The sequence below is a fragment of the Idiotropiscis lumnitzeri genome, chromosome 3, assembly GCF_059441095.1.
Source record: "Idiotropiscis lumnitzeri isolate Australia: NSW breed Sydney's pygmy pipehorse chromosome 3, RoL_Ilum_1.0, whole genome shotgun sequence".
Taxonomy (NCBI): Eukaryota; Metazoa; Chordata; class Actinopteri; order Syngnathiformes; family Syngnathidae; genus Idiotropiscis; species Idiotropiscis lumnitzeri.
Window position 1 is genome coordinate 16,604,147 of NC_142393.1, and position 15,658 is coordinate 16,619,804.

The 15,658-nt window shown below is 39.6% G+C and overlaps 1 protein-coding gene across 4 annotated transcripts in view; it reads right to left on the reverse strand.

Moving 5' to 3' along the window:
• The window catches only part of nphp4 (nephronophthisis 4), a 126,576-nt gene that overhangs the window by 78,891 nt on the left and 32,027 nt on the right, over window positions 1-15,658 (reverse strand). For all 4 annotated transcript variants that reach the window (XM_088291419.1, XM_088291417.1, XM_088291418.1 and 1 more), the window contains exons 7-8: window positions 7,482-7,663; window positions 5,912-6,047 (exon numbers count right to left, since the gene is read on the reverse strand). In XM_088291419.1, coding sequence (XP_088147545.1) covers window positions 5,912-6,047; window positions 7,482-7,663 — 318 coding nt within the window. The remainder of the gene's footprint in view (window positions 1-5,911; window positions 6,048-7,481; window positions 7,664-15,658) is intronic.

A 15,658-nucleotide genomic window follows, 5' to 3' on the forward strand; every position in this document is an offset into this window, starting at 1 on the left:
CACATCCTCCCGTTTTCTGACACTGATTCATTGCACAAATCACTCTCAATTATATTAAAATGATGTTCTGTTGCCACCCCAACAGCTGACTTGGAGTTTGTCATTTATAATCAAACCAGACTGAAATAGAAGAGCATGAGCTTTTTGCTATTCAGCACACCGAATGGGGGAAAAAGCTCCAGTATTCTGCCTACTGATGATCCTGTTTTCTTTGCATTGTCATGATGCCTTATGGAGCAAACAAATGATGGAGCTGCTCCGCCCAGTTCAATTCTCTGTCTCTAAAGTAGCAAATATCTCTATCATAGAATATAAGAGTTAAGTAATAGGGCACAATGAAGATGGCTTTCAAAGGTCACAATCATGGTTAGACTTCCTTTGACGCACAGAAATTCACTGGGCCAGTCTTCAAATACAGTTAAGGGTTAAAGGTGAATATATGATGTGCTTGACAGACACAGTCATTAATGGTTGCTGCTCAAATGAAGAACCCATTTGACATGCATTAAAAGTTGTCACACAAGTATAGTGTCAGAGAGAGCTGTCAATTACGCTTTGAGGAAGGAACTTCACTCAATCACAAAAGACAGAAATGCAATGGAGTGGAACTTTGGGAAAGAAGTCAAATAATTTGGAATTTGATATAAAATTGAAAGCAAAAGAAGAACTAATAAAAAATGAAGGCCAAGCTAAACAAAGCTGTCCAGCTTTATTTCAGATCACCTCTCCTAGATCCATATAACGTTTGACAGAGCTGGGCACACTTCCGGTCTCGACCCTCCAGTCTTATTCCTAAAAATTGCCTTGCGACCACATCACACACACAAAGGCCAAACGAAAATCCACCTGAGGCCTTGCTTGACCGAGCTCTTTTTTAAAGAATTGTCACCCCTCCACCCTTGCTCCAAAAATAGGCGTCGGGACAGAATGCCCAGCTCTGGCGTTTTACATATAACCTTTCATAAGAGTATGATGGATTAAAAGCCCAAAATGAAAATGCTAAGGAATACAATAGAACAAAAAAAGGAAGTGATCTCTACACAATGAATTGCTTTTTAAGTTTTACTCTGGAGAAGATGTATAATAACCTTTTGTATTTATGCTTAAAACAAATGAAATCAGAGCCGTGGAAACAGCAGTTTATTTTTTTTGTTAGTTACAATTTCGACCTCCAGGCATTTATTACCTGTGTCAAAATTTTTGAATGACTACATCCAGCCCCTCGCCCCTTGGCAAATAGTTTCTTGGCAAAAAGACAAAACTACCTCCTGTCACCGTTTATCATTGATCCAGGTTTCCATTAGTGATGGGCTAATGTGTGTCATCATGCGCAAGGCAGACAAAAATAAGCGCCATCCTTTCGAATGTGACTCGTCTGTGTGATGTAATTGATACGCAGCGTCAAGCACGGGTGGAGACAAGGCAATTGGACAGGAACGTCAGAACACTGGGAAAACATTCCGGCAGAAATAAGTGACAAATTGTCACACTAAGTGCTAAGAGTGTATCATATGCTCTGACCTGGAAGGATAAAACCTTTACATGTTTTTTTTTCAAGACTGGAAAGACCTTATAGGAGGAGACATGCAAACATGAGCGGACCGGCACTTGTGTCCCACGGTTCTGTATGCCCACAAAACAGTTTCCCTGCTATCTGGACTTTTTTCCTCTTTTTCTCACCTCCGGCGTGTGTCGTCAGACCGTGCTCTTGGTCCTAGACATGAACAAGGACTGTCGTGAATGACAAAAGTGGTGTAGCCTAAGCTTGGCATTACATTTTATTCCACTTATCCGAGGTTGTGTTGCGGGAGCAGCAGATTAACTAAGAAAGTCTAGACTTCCCACGCCAGCCACTGCGCTAGCTGCTCCGTGGGGATCCCAAGGTGTTCCCAGGCCAGCCGGGAAACATAGTCTCTCCAGCGTGTTCCGGGTTGGATTCTTCCTGGTGGGACGTGCCAAGGGATTCAGGAGGCATCTGTCTCCACTTAATGCGGTGGAGCAGGGGTTCAACTCTTCTCCCCTCCCTGATGCCCAAGCTTCTCACCCTATCTCTAAGGAAGAGCCCGGACAAACGACAGAGAAAACTCATTTGGCCGACTTCTATATGAGATCTTGATCTTTTGATCATGAGCAGTGTGTCTGAGGTGACCATATGTGAGGTTAGGGACTCATGGGAAATCTGGCAGTCGGTCACAGAGGGACTCCTGGTTGGCCGGCGAATGAAGAATGATGGGAAACGTCGAAAAACTGCCGGACTAAGGGCCGACTGGGTTTTTGCCCGTCAACGATATCGCTACTAACCAAGTCAGTCCTGACAGTTCTTCTCAATCCGTCACTGACAGACTCCCAATCCGCAGACGACCGACACGTATAACGCAAGTAAACGTAAAATGCCGTTATTAAATGGTGATTGTGTGCTACCCCTAAACCTAATTGCTACTTGGGCAACCCTCAGCCGCAACAAATTAAATCAAGTGTTTTCTATAAATGTCGATGAGTCCTTCACATGTTATCAAAAGCGTTGTGATTATCCACAGTTAATTCATTATTTAACAAGTAGGGTTCTTTTTCACGCAGAGCCAGGCAGGTTTTTTTTTTTTCAAGCATATTTTTCCCTTAATAAATACAATCTCCATTTAAAAACTGTATTCTATGAAGTCCCTCCAGACCGTCAGGGGTGGTGCTTAAAGCATGAAATATCCCTTCATGCACATGCAGCTCAAGAGTGCATATCAACAAAAGACATTAGTGACCCCCGGGTGACCCAAGGCGCGTATAAAAATGCTACGTTTACTCGGGTGTTACCTTTGTCTGACATTTACATTTGTTTGTTGATTTTCATCACAAAATGGGCAAAGTGAAAAAAACAAAAAGGCAGAATTTGCAAAGAGGATCATACTTATTCATCGCACTGTTTATTTAAGGGTTGAATAATTCCAGCTAACTGTTAGGTCAAGTTTATGATTATTTTCCAAAGACTGTATTCCGTTTCCTTTTCTAAGATAACCTGGATTTTCACAAAGAATTACGAGGGTGGTGCAGGATTCTTTTTGTTTTTAACACTGTTATAGGTGTCTATGCAACATTTTGTACAATATTCGTGGATGTGGGTTAGTTGTTTTTCATGTGATTGTTTGCTAATAAAATCACCAAAACATATAGATTCTGTTAATTATTTGTATTGCTGTGCACAGAGGTAATACATGTATTTTATCCTAACTTAATCTATTTTATTTCATTATGTGCTGTTCTATTCTGATGGTCTATACCAGGGGTGGGCAAACATTTTGAATGGGTTCTAAAATTTGACAGAGGGGCCGGACCAGGAGCAGATGGATGGAGTGTTTTGGTAACCTCACCTCATCTGAGAAAAAAAAATACATTTAATTTTAAATGAAAGGGAACAAAAGCATCACAACAATATATATGTCTTTGAAAAACCACAGTAGTTAGAAAATAAAACATTAACAAAGTTTATTCTTTTTTTTTTTTTTTTTTAAGTTCGGCGGGCCGGATTAAAACGTTTAACGGGCCGCACGTGGCCCCCGGGCTGTAGTTTGCCCACGCCTGGTCTATACAGTAATATTTTGATCAGTCCCTCAGCCTTGGTGGAGATTTATTGTACATTTTAGTCTTTTTTTTTTTTTTTAGTTGTACCTGCATTCAAAGCTACACAGCACAAACAATTAAAAAAATAATAAGAGCCAGCAGCCAATAATCATAACCACGATGAAAGGAATTGGACTTTGACTGAAGAGCCTTGGAATACAAAAACGAAGAGAATTGCCAGAATGTATTGTACCTTTTCAAGAATACAATTGCAAAACAGATTGTGTTAAATGTTGAGGTTTAAAAACCATTCCCACAAGGCCTTGATTGCTATTTGAAGAGGTAGTCAGAGCCAGTCTAGTGCCAAATTCTAAAAGGGTTTGAAGCAACGCGAAGTGCTGTCTGCCCCGAGGGCACACCTCAGTTCAGTACCTATTAAACCTAAAAAATAAAAAAAAATCTGGGGGGGATATGTCACATCTGTGACAGCTTTGTTACAACACAGGGACATGGAAAATGTCCCATCACACTTCTCAAGGTAGCTGAGTGACACATGACGCTTTTTGCAGTCAGTTGACGCCGTGCAAGCTTTTTTGGCAAAACTCAACACGAGTGAGATTTCAGGCATCACTCTTGTCATCTCCAGGAGAGAACGCTTATCTGGCTCTTATCAATCAACACCCGAGGCAGGTGGATTAGCATTGCGGCACAAACACTCCACCCACACACACACATGATACAAACGATTCACACAACCCAAACACTTCATCTGTAACTTCATCAAATGTCCAGGCCAAAGAAGGTCAGAGTTGCGGACTAAAATGTGTTGGGATAACATCTTCTTTTGCTCACACACACAACCACAATTTACCAAGCTATTCTGGCAAGATATACTGTAGCTATGACTTTCTGACATACTATATAGTAAATATTCATTGGACACCTCTTTATTTAAACTTGCATCTACCAAATCCATTATACATAATATCGTACCAAACTTCTACGGGTCAAATAACCTTTGATTTGAATATGACTACCGTTCAACTCCTACGTCTATGTCAGTGGCATGCAAAGTGCCACACACTGCAATTTTTTTCCACCACTGATCCTTTTGCTGGATATGATGGATCACTACCTCGGATAGACCCGATGCAAGTAGACAGTAACAGTAAGATCAATTCCTTATGAGCATATCCATTTGGATTCTGCACTAAACTTGGTAGCACTAAAATTGGTGTCGCCAAATGTTTTCTCTCCTTTCGGACTGATTTGAGTGTCTACATCAGGCACACAGATGCTCCTCTAATACAGAGATGCCCATTTTGTTGTAGTACGGGTATGTCATGGATTGAAAAAATACACTTGAGCATATCATCAATCATCCATCCTCACTATAATAATTTTTATTCATTTGAATGACACACAGGACAACCATTGCGACATCTTTTTGGGCACACGAGTCAGTACATAAGCTTCGAAATCAGCAGCAGCTGCAAAATTTAAAAAAAGCTATAGAGTTGCCCAGGAAGTTTATTTTTACTAAACTTCAGGAAGAGACTAAAAATGAGTGCGTAATACTTGAACAAGTCTGAGGCCAATCATTTACTACTTCCATCTGAAATGGGAGGACTTTCCCCCCCGCTAAAATGTCTTATTTGAAATGTATCTGCACATATACCATTCCTATTTTGAGGAGGGGAAAATGTGGACCTGAATTTTCGGGCTGTTCATAAAATCTACAACATTGACTTTCCTCAGAAAAGTGAGCTGGGAAAGAGAAAGGTTAAGGGACTAAAATGCCAGTTGCTATATTAGAGCCAGTTGCGATATTCATGTGCTACCCTTTTCAGGGAGATACTGACGTTGATTTATTCACATCAAAAATTGCTCCACTATATGAATTCCTTTGGAGCGGAGAATGAGATTTTGACATACAGCTCATGGACAGTTTTGGAACTAACTCACACTGGACAAGTACCCCAACATATGGAAATGTGCTTACTCATCCAGCTCCATTTATTTATAAGAGTCAACATTTTCCCACATTAAGAAATTTAACTCTTTTAATGTCAGCCATGATCAAATAGAAGAGAACCATTTGAGCGGCAGCCAATTTCGAGCATTCTGACTGATCTTTCAAGGTACACAAAATATTGTGTTTTATGACTAGGGTGTTAGCAAAACCATGTAACTTAAATGTATGCAGCTAATTTCATTAGCTGTCAACACACACCTTAGGTGAGACACCGATGGTTGATCAATTGGCCGAACTCTACATGAATATGTAAATGAATGACTAGTGTAACCTTATGTAATGTCCTTAAGTGTGTGTCAGACATATATATTTTTATATCCTTCTTACCATTGTCTCTCGGCCAATTGGAGCAGAGAAAACATACTCCAGCTGGAAGACAACCGCCATGGCTTGGTGATTGATCAACCTGAGCTCCAAGTTGCTGCGAAGGCCCAGCGTCTGGGGGGGCGATGATGCTGACGAGCTGAGGAGATAACCACAACCACACACACAGGCACAAAAATTAAGGGGGGGGCGACGAAATATGATCACTCGATCATGCACAACCACTGAATTAAAGAAGGCTCTTCATTTAATGCAGCCCCACTCATTAAAGGCATATAAATCGATGCCCTGAGGGATTAACACTTGTTTGATCAGTGTGCACTGTGCACTGGAAAAAAAAGTGGCATACGGCGCGGGTAGTATTAGCCATTCACAGTTTACATACTTCATAAGCGAGAGCGAACTGTGAGGTGGGGTCAAGCAATGTTTGCATTTTTCACTACATAATCCCCAGAATGTCAGTAGCCCTCATCATTTTTTTTCCCCTCAAGGTTTCTCATTCTCTGATATTTGGAATCAGCAGATTAGCAGTAATGACTAATGAGATTAATTTTATGGATTACATACTATTATTAGGACAATACTGCTTTATTCATAAAAGATTGCTGCTAATAGATTATGATGTGACTACTACCGGCGGGACTCAATTTAAAAATAATCTGAGGATTAGATATTAATCACGTTCAAATTGAATACAAATACAAATATTGCTTAATAACAATGTTTAAATAAATAACAAGGCATTTTGGTGCACAAAGAACGCGCATTTAGACTGTTGCCTTCAGTCTAAGAGAATTAAAAATTATTGCTGTCAAGCAATTACATTTTTTGACTAAATAATCACAAAAAAATAACAATTCTCCAAATTTATACAGTACATTTAGTTCCGCCCAGAAGCACCACACTCCAGCAGCGTTGGTTTGCAAGGCCCAGTGGTAACTCGACCAGGGTGTTCTGTTCTGAGATGATTTGCTAAAAATGTACACCTAATGGTACAGTATTTGAATTTGGCTTTGCAAGATATGCAAATTACGAAATAAAACTGAGTTAACTGAGTTAAAATATTTAATTGATTAATCAATTTTGAGTTAACGCTTTAATTTTGACAGCCATATTAAAAATACTAATATTTCACATAAAATTCCATGTTTAAATAAAGAAAAGGGGCATTTTGGTGCCCAAAAAGCGCACATTTAGACTGTCGCCTTCAGTCTAAGAGAATCAAGATGAAGAAAGTATCAGTCTGTGGACTAGTCCTCATTGACAACATTTATCCAGCATTGAGCTTGTTGGCAAATTGCTACGATGCAACAGAATGTAAGCACCAAGCCATCTCATTTTATTTCCCTAACCTTTTTTGAGTGTTTACAGCTAACAATCTGTAAACTGAAAAGTATCAGAAAAGCTCTGTCGTCTGATAGCTACTCTTTTCTTTTTCCCAGTACTTTTTCAGCTCTTTGTCTTTCGGAAATCAATAATACCAGTCAAAGGTTTGGATACACTTTCTAGCACATTGAGGAATTCGACTGACAAAGAAATCCTATCTGTTATGCTATGTAAAAGTCTTTCTCACCTGTCCTTGGTCTGACTACTCTGTTTGGAGATGCCGTCCACCCGCCCTTTGCCCCCTGAAAGTGGCTCCAGCACCATTATCTGAGGCGTATCAATGAAACACCAGCCATTGTGTACTCCCACATGAAGCCTTCTTTCCTGGATGACAACCGTCTTCAGTAAGCTCTCTTGGCTTGACTGTTGCTGAAAAATATATAGGGACAGTAGATAGTGACAAACATAATCAAATAAATACATCAGCTGTTCAACTAATTCTCATTTGAGGATGTTCATTAATTTCCAACAATATGAGCATCACTGAAAAACATCCTGTAGAAAAATGGCATGAAAGTAGAATTATGGAAGTGAATATGGTCCAGCTCATTTTCTTTGCATATCACTAAAGTAACGAGGCAGGAGGATGTAGAAATATTTTGAGGATATGGAGTGACGCTCCTCAAGCGCTACTAAAGATGGCGTCACGTCAGTGTCGCGTAGAATAAATGAACGGCCAACGTGGCTGAATTATTACTATCACGACAAATGTGTGGGATTCAATTCAAATCAAATTTAAAGACAATAACTCTGGGTCAAAACAACTTTGCAGACTCACGTACGATGTCAGCAGTCTCTCGATCTTTCGAGTATTCATACTGCAGACTATCCGATTTATATCTATGCAAAAGAGCCCCAGGTCAAATTTGAAAAACAAAAAATCGGAATTGTACTGTTCACACAGCATCGGAAAAACAAATTTAAAAAAATGGAAACTCAGATTTGAGCAATTACCTAACATCCACACAAGCATGGCGGGTATATTTATTGACATAAAGGTTGAATAAATAGAAAGTCAAAGTCAAACAAGCATTTAGTTAGAGTTTAGCTTGTAGTTTAGTTACTGTCTGTGGGAAGTTTCACTAAGAGTTTCAATGCAATACTTAAAAGGGACTTTCAAAGTCATTTTCCCAAACATCAGATGTGATTATGTCCAAAATACGGTGTTTACGCACTGTTTTCTTTTTCCAGGAAGAGACCTAGACCTTGCAAAGCAAGGGATAAAATTGTGTGAGCGTCACACAGATGAATTCTAGCAAGATGTTTTTCCAGACAAAGCGCTTAAAATAAGAGAAATGACATGTGCAAGTAGAAACCCCGACTGTGCTACCACTCTGTTCCCAAACAAATATTCACAGACTGTCACCTTTCACCCCAGAGTATACAGACACACGGAGCTTCCCTCACCTTCTACTTCTCTACACTTCAGTGACTTCCCTCTCGACACATCTTCTACTCCTACACTCTACCTATATCCTTCTTTTCTTGCCATTAGCTCTTGCTGCTCCATACTTCTCCACATCCACCCACATCTTCTCAATCAAATTAGCATTTCAAATCGGCTTTGTTTTGTTTCCCCCCCTGCGTCTGCTCCAAGAAACAACAGCAAGGTCCTGTTTGTCTTGTTACTGTACAAACTACATTAAACACTGCTTGTTTTTGTGCAACTTACAGATTCACTCTGACAGTCTCCATTATTGCTCTCTCTGTTTCCTACAAACTTGCTTTGGCTTGTTAACGCTTCTCATGGTCTTACTAATAAGCAACAGTTGAGGGGACCAGACTGCTCTTATTTTGGGGACACTGGATTTCGTTCTTCTGTCAATCAGCTCAACTGATGCTTTCATTTAACTTCTTCCGTTAACACCTCTTATCTCAAGATCTGTGGCCTAGGGAGAGATTCTGGCAATCAAAATGGATATGCCAAGGTTTCATAATGAATACCCAGCAGACCTTGTCTACAGGGCCACTGCGGTGCGTTTTGTTAAGAGTTGTCTTTTCATTTTGTTATATGATGTGGTGACTCACCAGCTCAGTGCTACACAATACATCTGGTCTATTTAAACCATGGCGGCTCTTATTTGGCATTGGGGGTGTTACGTAACTCTGTTCCAGCTGGATCACATAGGGTAGGCCCTATCCAATTAATGTTTTTCACCTACGTCAAGTGCCAGAGCTAAAATGATCGCTGACAGGAGAGTAGAGCATATATTTCAATACAAAAATAGCTCAGCTCAACCTACTCTCCGATAGGGTTGCTAATCATCTCAGGTAGACAATGGTAGATGAACAACTTACAACGCCCAAGGCGTACGCCACACAGGTATTAGGAAGAAAAGATGTAGGATGCCGTAGCTTAGCATTGAAAAACAATAACAAATTCTGCCAGAACTCATCCCACAGAAACATGGCTGAGACAGTGTTAAAAATCAAAGCCATCAGGGCATTTTGGATAAAAAAAAAATAATAATTCTAGAATGATTCTAAATATTGATTTGGATTTTTTTCCCACTTCCTTAATATCCATTGTTGAGTGATGACTTTCAAATCTTGCCATATAATCATTTGAATTAATTTTCAACTGGATTAATTATTTATTCTCAATTAAGTACGAAACAATTTCCAGGAGAAAGACTTTAAAAACAGATACAAAGTCCTAATTAACTCACTTAAAATGAAGAAACGATCGTGTCACAAATTTCCTCTTGTGATGTGAACAAACTCAAAACATCACAGTAACAGTTTTTTTCTGACATTAAGGGGACAAATCATAAAAAACAGCATCCACTTAATAGACACCTTTGGTTTGACGTAGATTACAACGCCACTGTAGGTTGATGCAGCGATTTGAAATGCCACAAGCGCAACTCTGACCGATTAGAGAATGTCAGATAAATCCTGTCATTTGATGTAAATTTGTGCGTCAAAAAGACGCAGCTATGTTTGCACACATGTATATGTATAATTGCTTCCTGTGTTCGTGGAGTGGGAGGAGTCAGAAGGCACAACCGATGTGGTTGCTGACTTGGGTGGAATCCTTGCACCACCATGATCATTATTTAACAGGAGACCCCAAAAACACGTTTGTGAAAACATTACCATTGCAGAAATGTAGGGATTTTGTATGTTTCAAATATTTGCGGAAACTGAATCAGTCCATAATGTCCTGTGAAATTAAAGGACTGACGAGGAATAGTGCTGACAGCAAATCGAGGTTCTCACACTTACAGATCATTTTCTCCGTTCCCAATCAGTGGATGATGGGTTTATAAACTTGCATTTGTTTCCCACAAGCTTCTATATGGTTTATGCACAATAGAAATTCTGAGCAAACCAACAAGTGAGTGTAACTGTGGTTCTTAAACTTTTAGTGTGAAACAAAATGTGAATATTTTGGAACCACTGCATTACAGGTCCCACACCACAATTATTCATATATTCTTTCCATTTTACTTGGTATTGGCATAGAATAGTTGAAATTCTCATTAATAATAAATATATTGTATAAATACTGTTCTCCTTAATTTGATATGGAAAAATTCTTCCGTGTGAACGGAAGTTGCCAGGACATCAGTTATGTCTCTCGAGTGTATTTGTGGCGTTCAAATTCAGCAGGTCGTCAGCAATTTTGAAAAAATTGACGGCCACGGTGCACTCTGAGGTGACCACGCGAGCGCAATCTAATCCACCTGAAGGAAATGTTTTCCTTCTTTCCTTTTTTGCACCCCAAAGTCGACCTGCATGGTGAAGCCAGGCCACCTCGGGGCAGCCCAGCGAACACTGTGAGGTGGACCGAGCAGCACAAAGCCACGGTCCTCAGCTGGTTCCCAGTTGCAATTTGTTGAAATCCAATCATGACCTCGCAGCAACCCAGAAATCACTCTGCTGAAACCTTCCTCCAGGAAATGTTACCGAACAGCGCAATAGTGATTCGGATTTGCTGAGGCGTTTTTCCCAAACTAAATCAAAGCAGTTTATTCTTTAAGTTGTCTGAAGTTGGCAACGGATTCAAAGGTTTGCAATTATGAACTGAGCGGGTACTTGAATGACTAATGTCCAAATCTATGTCACGTCACTGAATATGAAGTCACTCATTTTTTAACCCGCTTAGATTTAGATTTAGATTTAAACCACAGACTCATTTTTGGACTGTTACACACAAAACTGTGGGGAAATTGGACGCTGATAAATAAGCAAAAAAAAAATTAGAACAAGTGTGGCTTATTTTAGAGGCATACAAGCGTGTTTCCAGTGACATCTGGATTCTAATTAGGATAGTGGCTTTCTAGTCAACGATAGGGAAGATGAGAGGAAATGCTGCCTCGCACCCATGGAACACAACGACCATAGAAGTGTTTTAGTGTGAAAGCAATATTCAAAGCAGTTTATAGAAAAACATCAATTAAAACGTTTGTGCTCCCTTTCACTCTGCATTTTGTTCCCACCAATCCTTTTTAGTTCCTCTCATTTATTTCACCACTCATCTTCCTCACTTTTCACGTTTCTCCTTTCGTCTCTCCTGACGCTCTCTGGCTTCAACCGTTACTGAATTCTTCCTCCCTTGCCTGCGATATGAATATTTTACAGCTAAGAAGCTTAAAGCGAACAATGAAATGGACGCACAGCCCCCCCAAGTTAAATTGTACTGCATTTCAAGCGTCAAACAGAGCGATTTTTTTCAGAGCGATGAGCACACAGGTGCCAGAATAGTTGCGTTCGTCTTAACGTTCACGCATTCAAGTTTGTTGTTTCTTGCTTTGGTGATATCAACGCACATCCTCCTTCTGTCAGTAGCAGTGGATCCAATCAACGCGGTCCCTTTAGTGTTCAGGCTGAGCACTTGACAGCCGAGGCGGAAAAAGTGAAAAAGTTCTTTGGGGCTGATGTGATTAAATGTTGTTTGTATCATTAAAAGGAAAACAAAGAGGGAAGCTGAACGGTACAAATTTGTCGACTTTATGAGGCGGTTTGTTTTGTTAACAAGTAAACAAGTGCATTAGAGATAGTTTATAGTGGGGTTTCTTTTGTGCTTAATTAGAAAAGTCGTCCTTGTGTAGACATTCTTAAGGGAAATTAAATTCTGCTAAACCGTAAAATTCCTGTTTGAAAAACAGGAAACTATGGAAACTGAGAAAAAAAAAGCAGGTGCCCCAACTATATTCATGAATGCTTGCCTGTGTCAAAAACATCTCTGACAGTCATTGCGTTGATGTGGCCTTGAGGAGTCAGTGCAATGTTTCTTCTAAAGTTGTCAACTTGTCATATTTGGAATGTAGCCCCTACAGTGACCGTTTCACTAAAGCAGAGAATCCCGTAAAAAATTTGTGGCCTTTGCAATCATCAAAGATGTCCATCCGTTATCTCAAGCTATGACATGTTGTTGGAGTTTCTCGTTAACACACTCCAGAAAGCTGAGGAGAAAAAAAAAAAGGCATTTTCAGAAGAGCGTGTCTCTTTGTTGAACTTGAGCTGAAATCAATAATAAACCGCCCCAAAAATGTAAATGAAGCTGTGACTCATAGGATAATTACATCTTGTCTTTCTTATCTAGCCAGCAATATTATGTTCCCTCTTCTTTCTGATTATCCAAATTATCTCACGTCAAAATGATCTCCCATTACATTGGATCCATTCGCGAGTCTTTTTGTTAGCCATTCTTTTTTCCATTTCCGAACCATGTGAGTGCATTTTAGGCCAGGCTTTTACTGTTGATGATGCCGATTATTATTCCAGCCGACAAAACTGAAGACTACTCAAGCTGATGGGTAATGTGAGGGTAATCATTATTATGATGATTTTAATTCCAACGACACAGGAACTGTACCATATAAAAAATAAAAAAATAAACATTTATTTTCAGAGAAAAAAAACGAAGAGCTTTTCATGAGTAGTCCAACTAATATGCTAGCTACAAAGCTATTACAAGACAATTACCGACAATTTTGTACACAGTAAAATATATGACCTTTACTGGTTCTTGGTGGCTCAATCATGAAAAGTGTGGTGCCCATTTAGACTTTTTCAAGTACCAAGCATAATTCCTCATCTTATAAAGGGTGGCCAGCTTTTTTTGCGCCAGTAATTTGTGACACCTATCTTGACGCTGCAGCTATAAAAGGTAATAATGCACATCATAAAACTGACATCTTAAGAATAATCATGAAATGGAATTGATAATTAACAAGACCCAGTTATTCTTTTAAAGCCCCAATTGTGGGCATCTTATTGAACCGTTTACCAATTGGAATCAGGTGACAAGAGTACAGTGACAACATATGTGTGTGTATATATATATATGTATATATATATATATATATATGTGTGTGTGTACAGTACATACACAATATAAACTACTCAGTCAAATTTTAAAACCATCTACAACTGTATTGAAGAAATGTTAAAGTGGACAGCAATCAGTTGGGAAAAAGAGAAAGACTGAAAGACGGCGTGCGCTCGTGTACATGCATCCACGTATGTGTTGCTACCCACACTGTGGATGTCGGCGCCCCCATATTGAGCGTGAGTCATCCATTGCGAGAAACAGTGGCAGCATCATTAGCATGCTGCTCTCATCCTCCCACCTCCCTACTCCTTAACACATTTCAACTGCTACAGAGGTTCGAGTAAATCGCTTTTGCCCCACTGCTGAATCACTTCCATGAATCAGAAACGGACGTTGCATTTTTTTTCTCTTCCAAACATATTTTATCACATACATGCATGTTAGTGACGTTTCATTATATCTCCTAAAAATGCAATACAATATTCACTGTTCCTATAATTTTTTTGTTTTGTTTATCAGACTTCATGAAATATTCCATTAGAATTAGTAAACCCAGTGTCTGATGTTCCTCATGGCGAGCGTCTGAGGGTCCAACAACAAAAGAAAAACAATACTTCCCTTAATACTAATGTTAAAAGCATAAACATGGACTTGTGACAATCGTTTGAAACACCAAGGGAAATTTTTTATAAACTGTTATTAAACTTCTGTGCCTTCATAAGGAGATGTAAAGTTTAAAGATTGATTGATTTACTTACAAAGAGAGTGAGACATCAATTTCCGCGTGTAAATTATTAATGCAGACACAGTGGCTTAATAGCAGCTCATACAATATCTCCCCTGGGACCGCAAATTCTAATCAACCTCAGTTTATGCTTTTAACGTAAGTGGCACTCTTCTCCTTTGCTGGAAATTCTCAAACACATTCAAACCCAATCTACTGTGGCCAATCATGTCACTTACCCACACTGTGACGACCAGGCAATGTTTTGGGACGGTTTACAAATCTCACTGGGTATGCACAGGAATGAGGGACCCATGGGTTTGCCTATCCTACTCTGCCCCTGCGTGGGTTCAATACTAAGGATGTTCCTACCACATTTTTTTTTGCAAGTTTTAGTCACTTCTGATGTCTTAGCTGCATTAAACATAGGGCATCAATATCATCTCAACTGTCCTAATTTGTATTATTTATTTGAATCAATGTTTATCCTGATCTAGTGCAGCAGTTATAGCACAAAAGCATAGGCGGTTTTACAGGGTGGCAAGGGCAACAGTTGCCACATATACCTAAAGCCTTGACACACCAGTTTCCACCCCTATCATTGAAAACGAATTTATCAATGCTAAATTAAAAAAATAAATAATAAATGTTCTTTATATTGTCTCCATAATGTGTATAAAAACTATGTTTCGAATGTACTCCCACTGGGTCACCTGCCCCTGGCTACCCACTCCCCTCCTTTCACGAAGAAATGGTTGCGTCCTACCGGTGCCACCAATTACCGGGAGAGAGGGGGGGTCAAGTTTATTTTAACTTGACCATCCCCGGACGATCGCAGACAGTCAGGTTAGTTATTTTATATTTGTGTTGCTCTCGTCTATGTTCAATATATTCAAATGGGCTGCCATTTGCGACAACGCGGCAGCGCTCTCTCGCTTACGTTAAGTCACGCTGCGAGTATATATTGACCAATATTGTGAAGACAATACATTGTAACGTCTTCCAAGGTTCATGGCAATACACTCACATTTGCAACAAAGTGCACCTTTGCTCTGTTGCTCCGTTTTGCTTGGACTCTCTCTCTCATATAGCCACACTTGCAGTCAGTGGTGCGTTGAAGGACTGACTCGTAAATTCAAGTACTCAAAGTAACAGGACGTGAAATCAACCTCTCCACCCCGCGGCATCACAGAACAACAAAACATCCATAACCCAGTTCATTACAATATACTGTATTGTTATAGTGCTTAAAAAAATGTTGTAGAATTGACTTCTAATCTAAGGGGTGGTTTTTTTCCAGTTTCAGGGTGCATACCACATTTGGATTTTGTTGAGCAATTTACTGCTTTTAAAATAG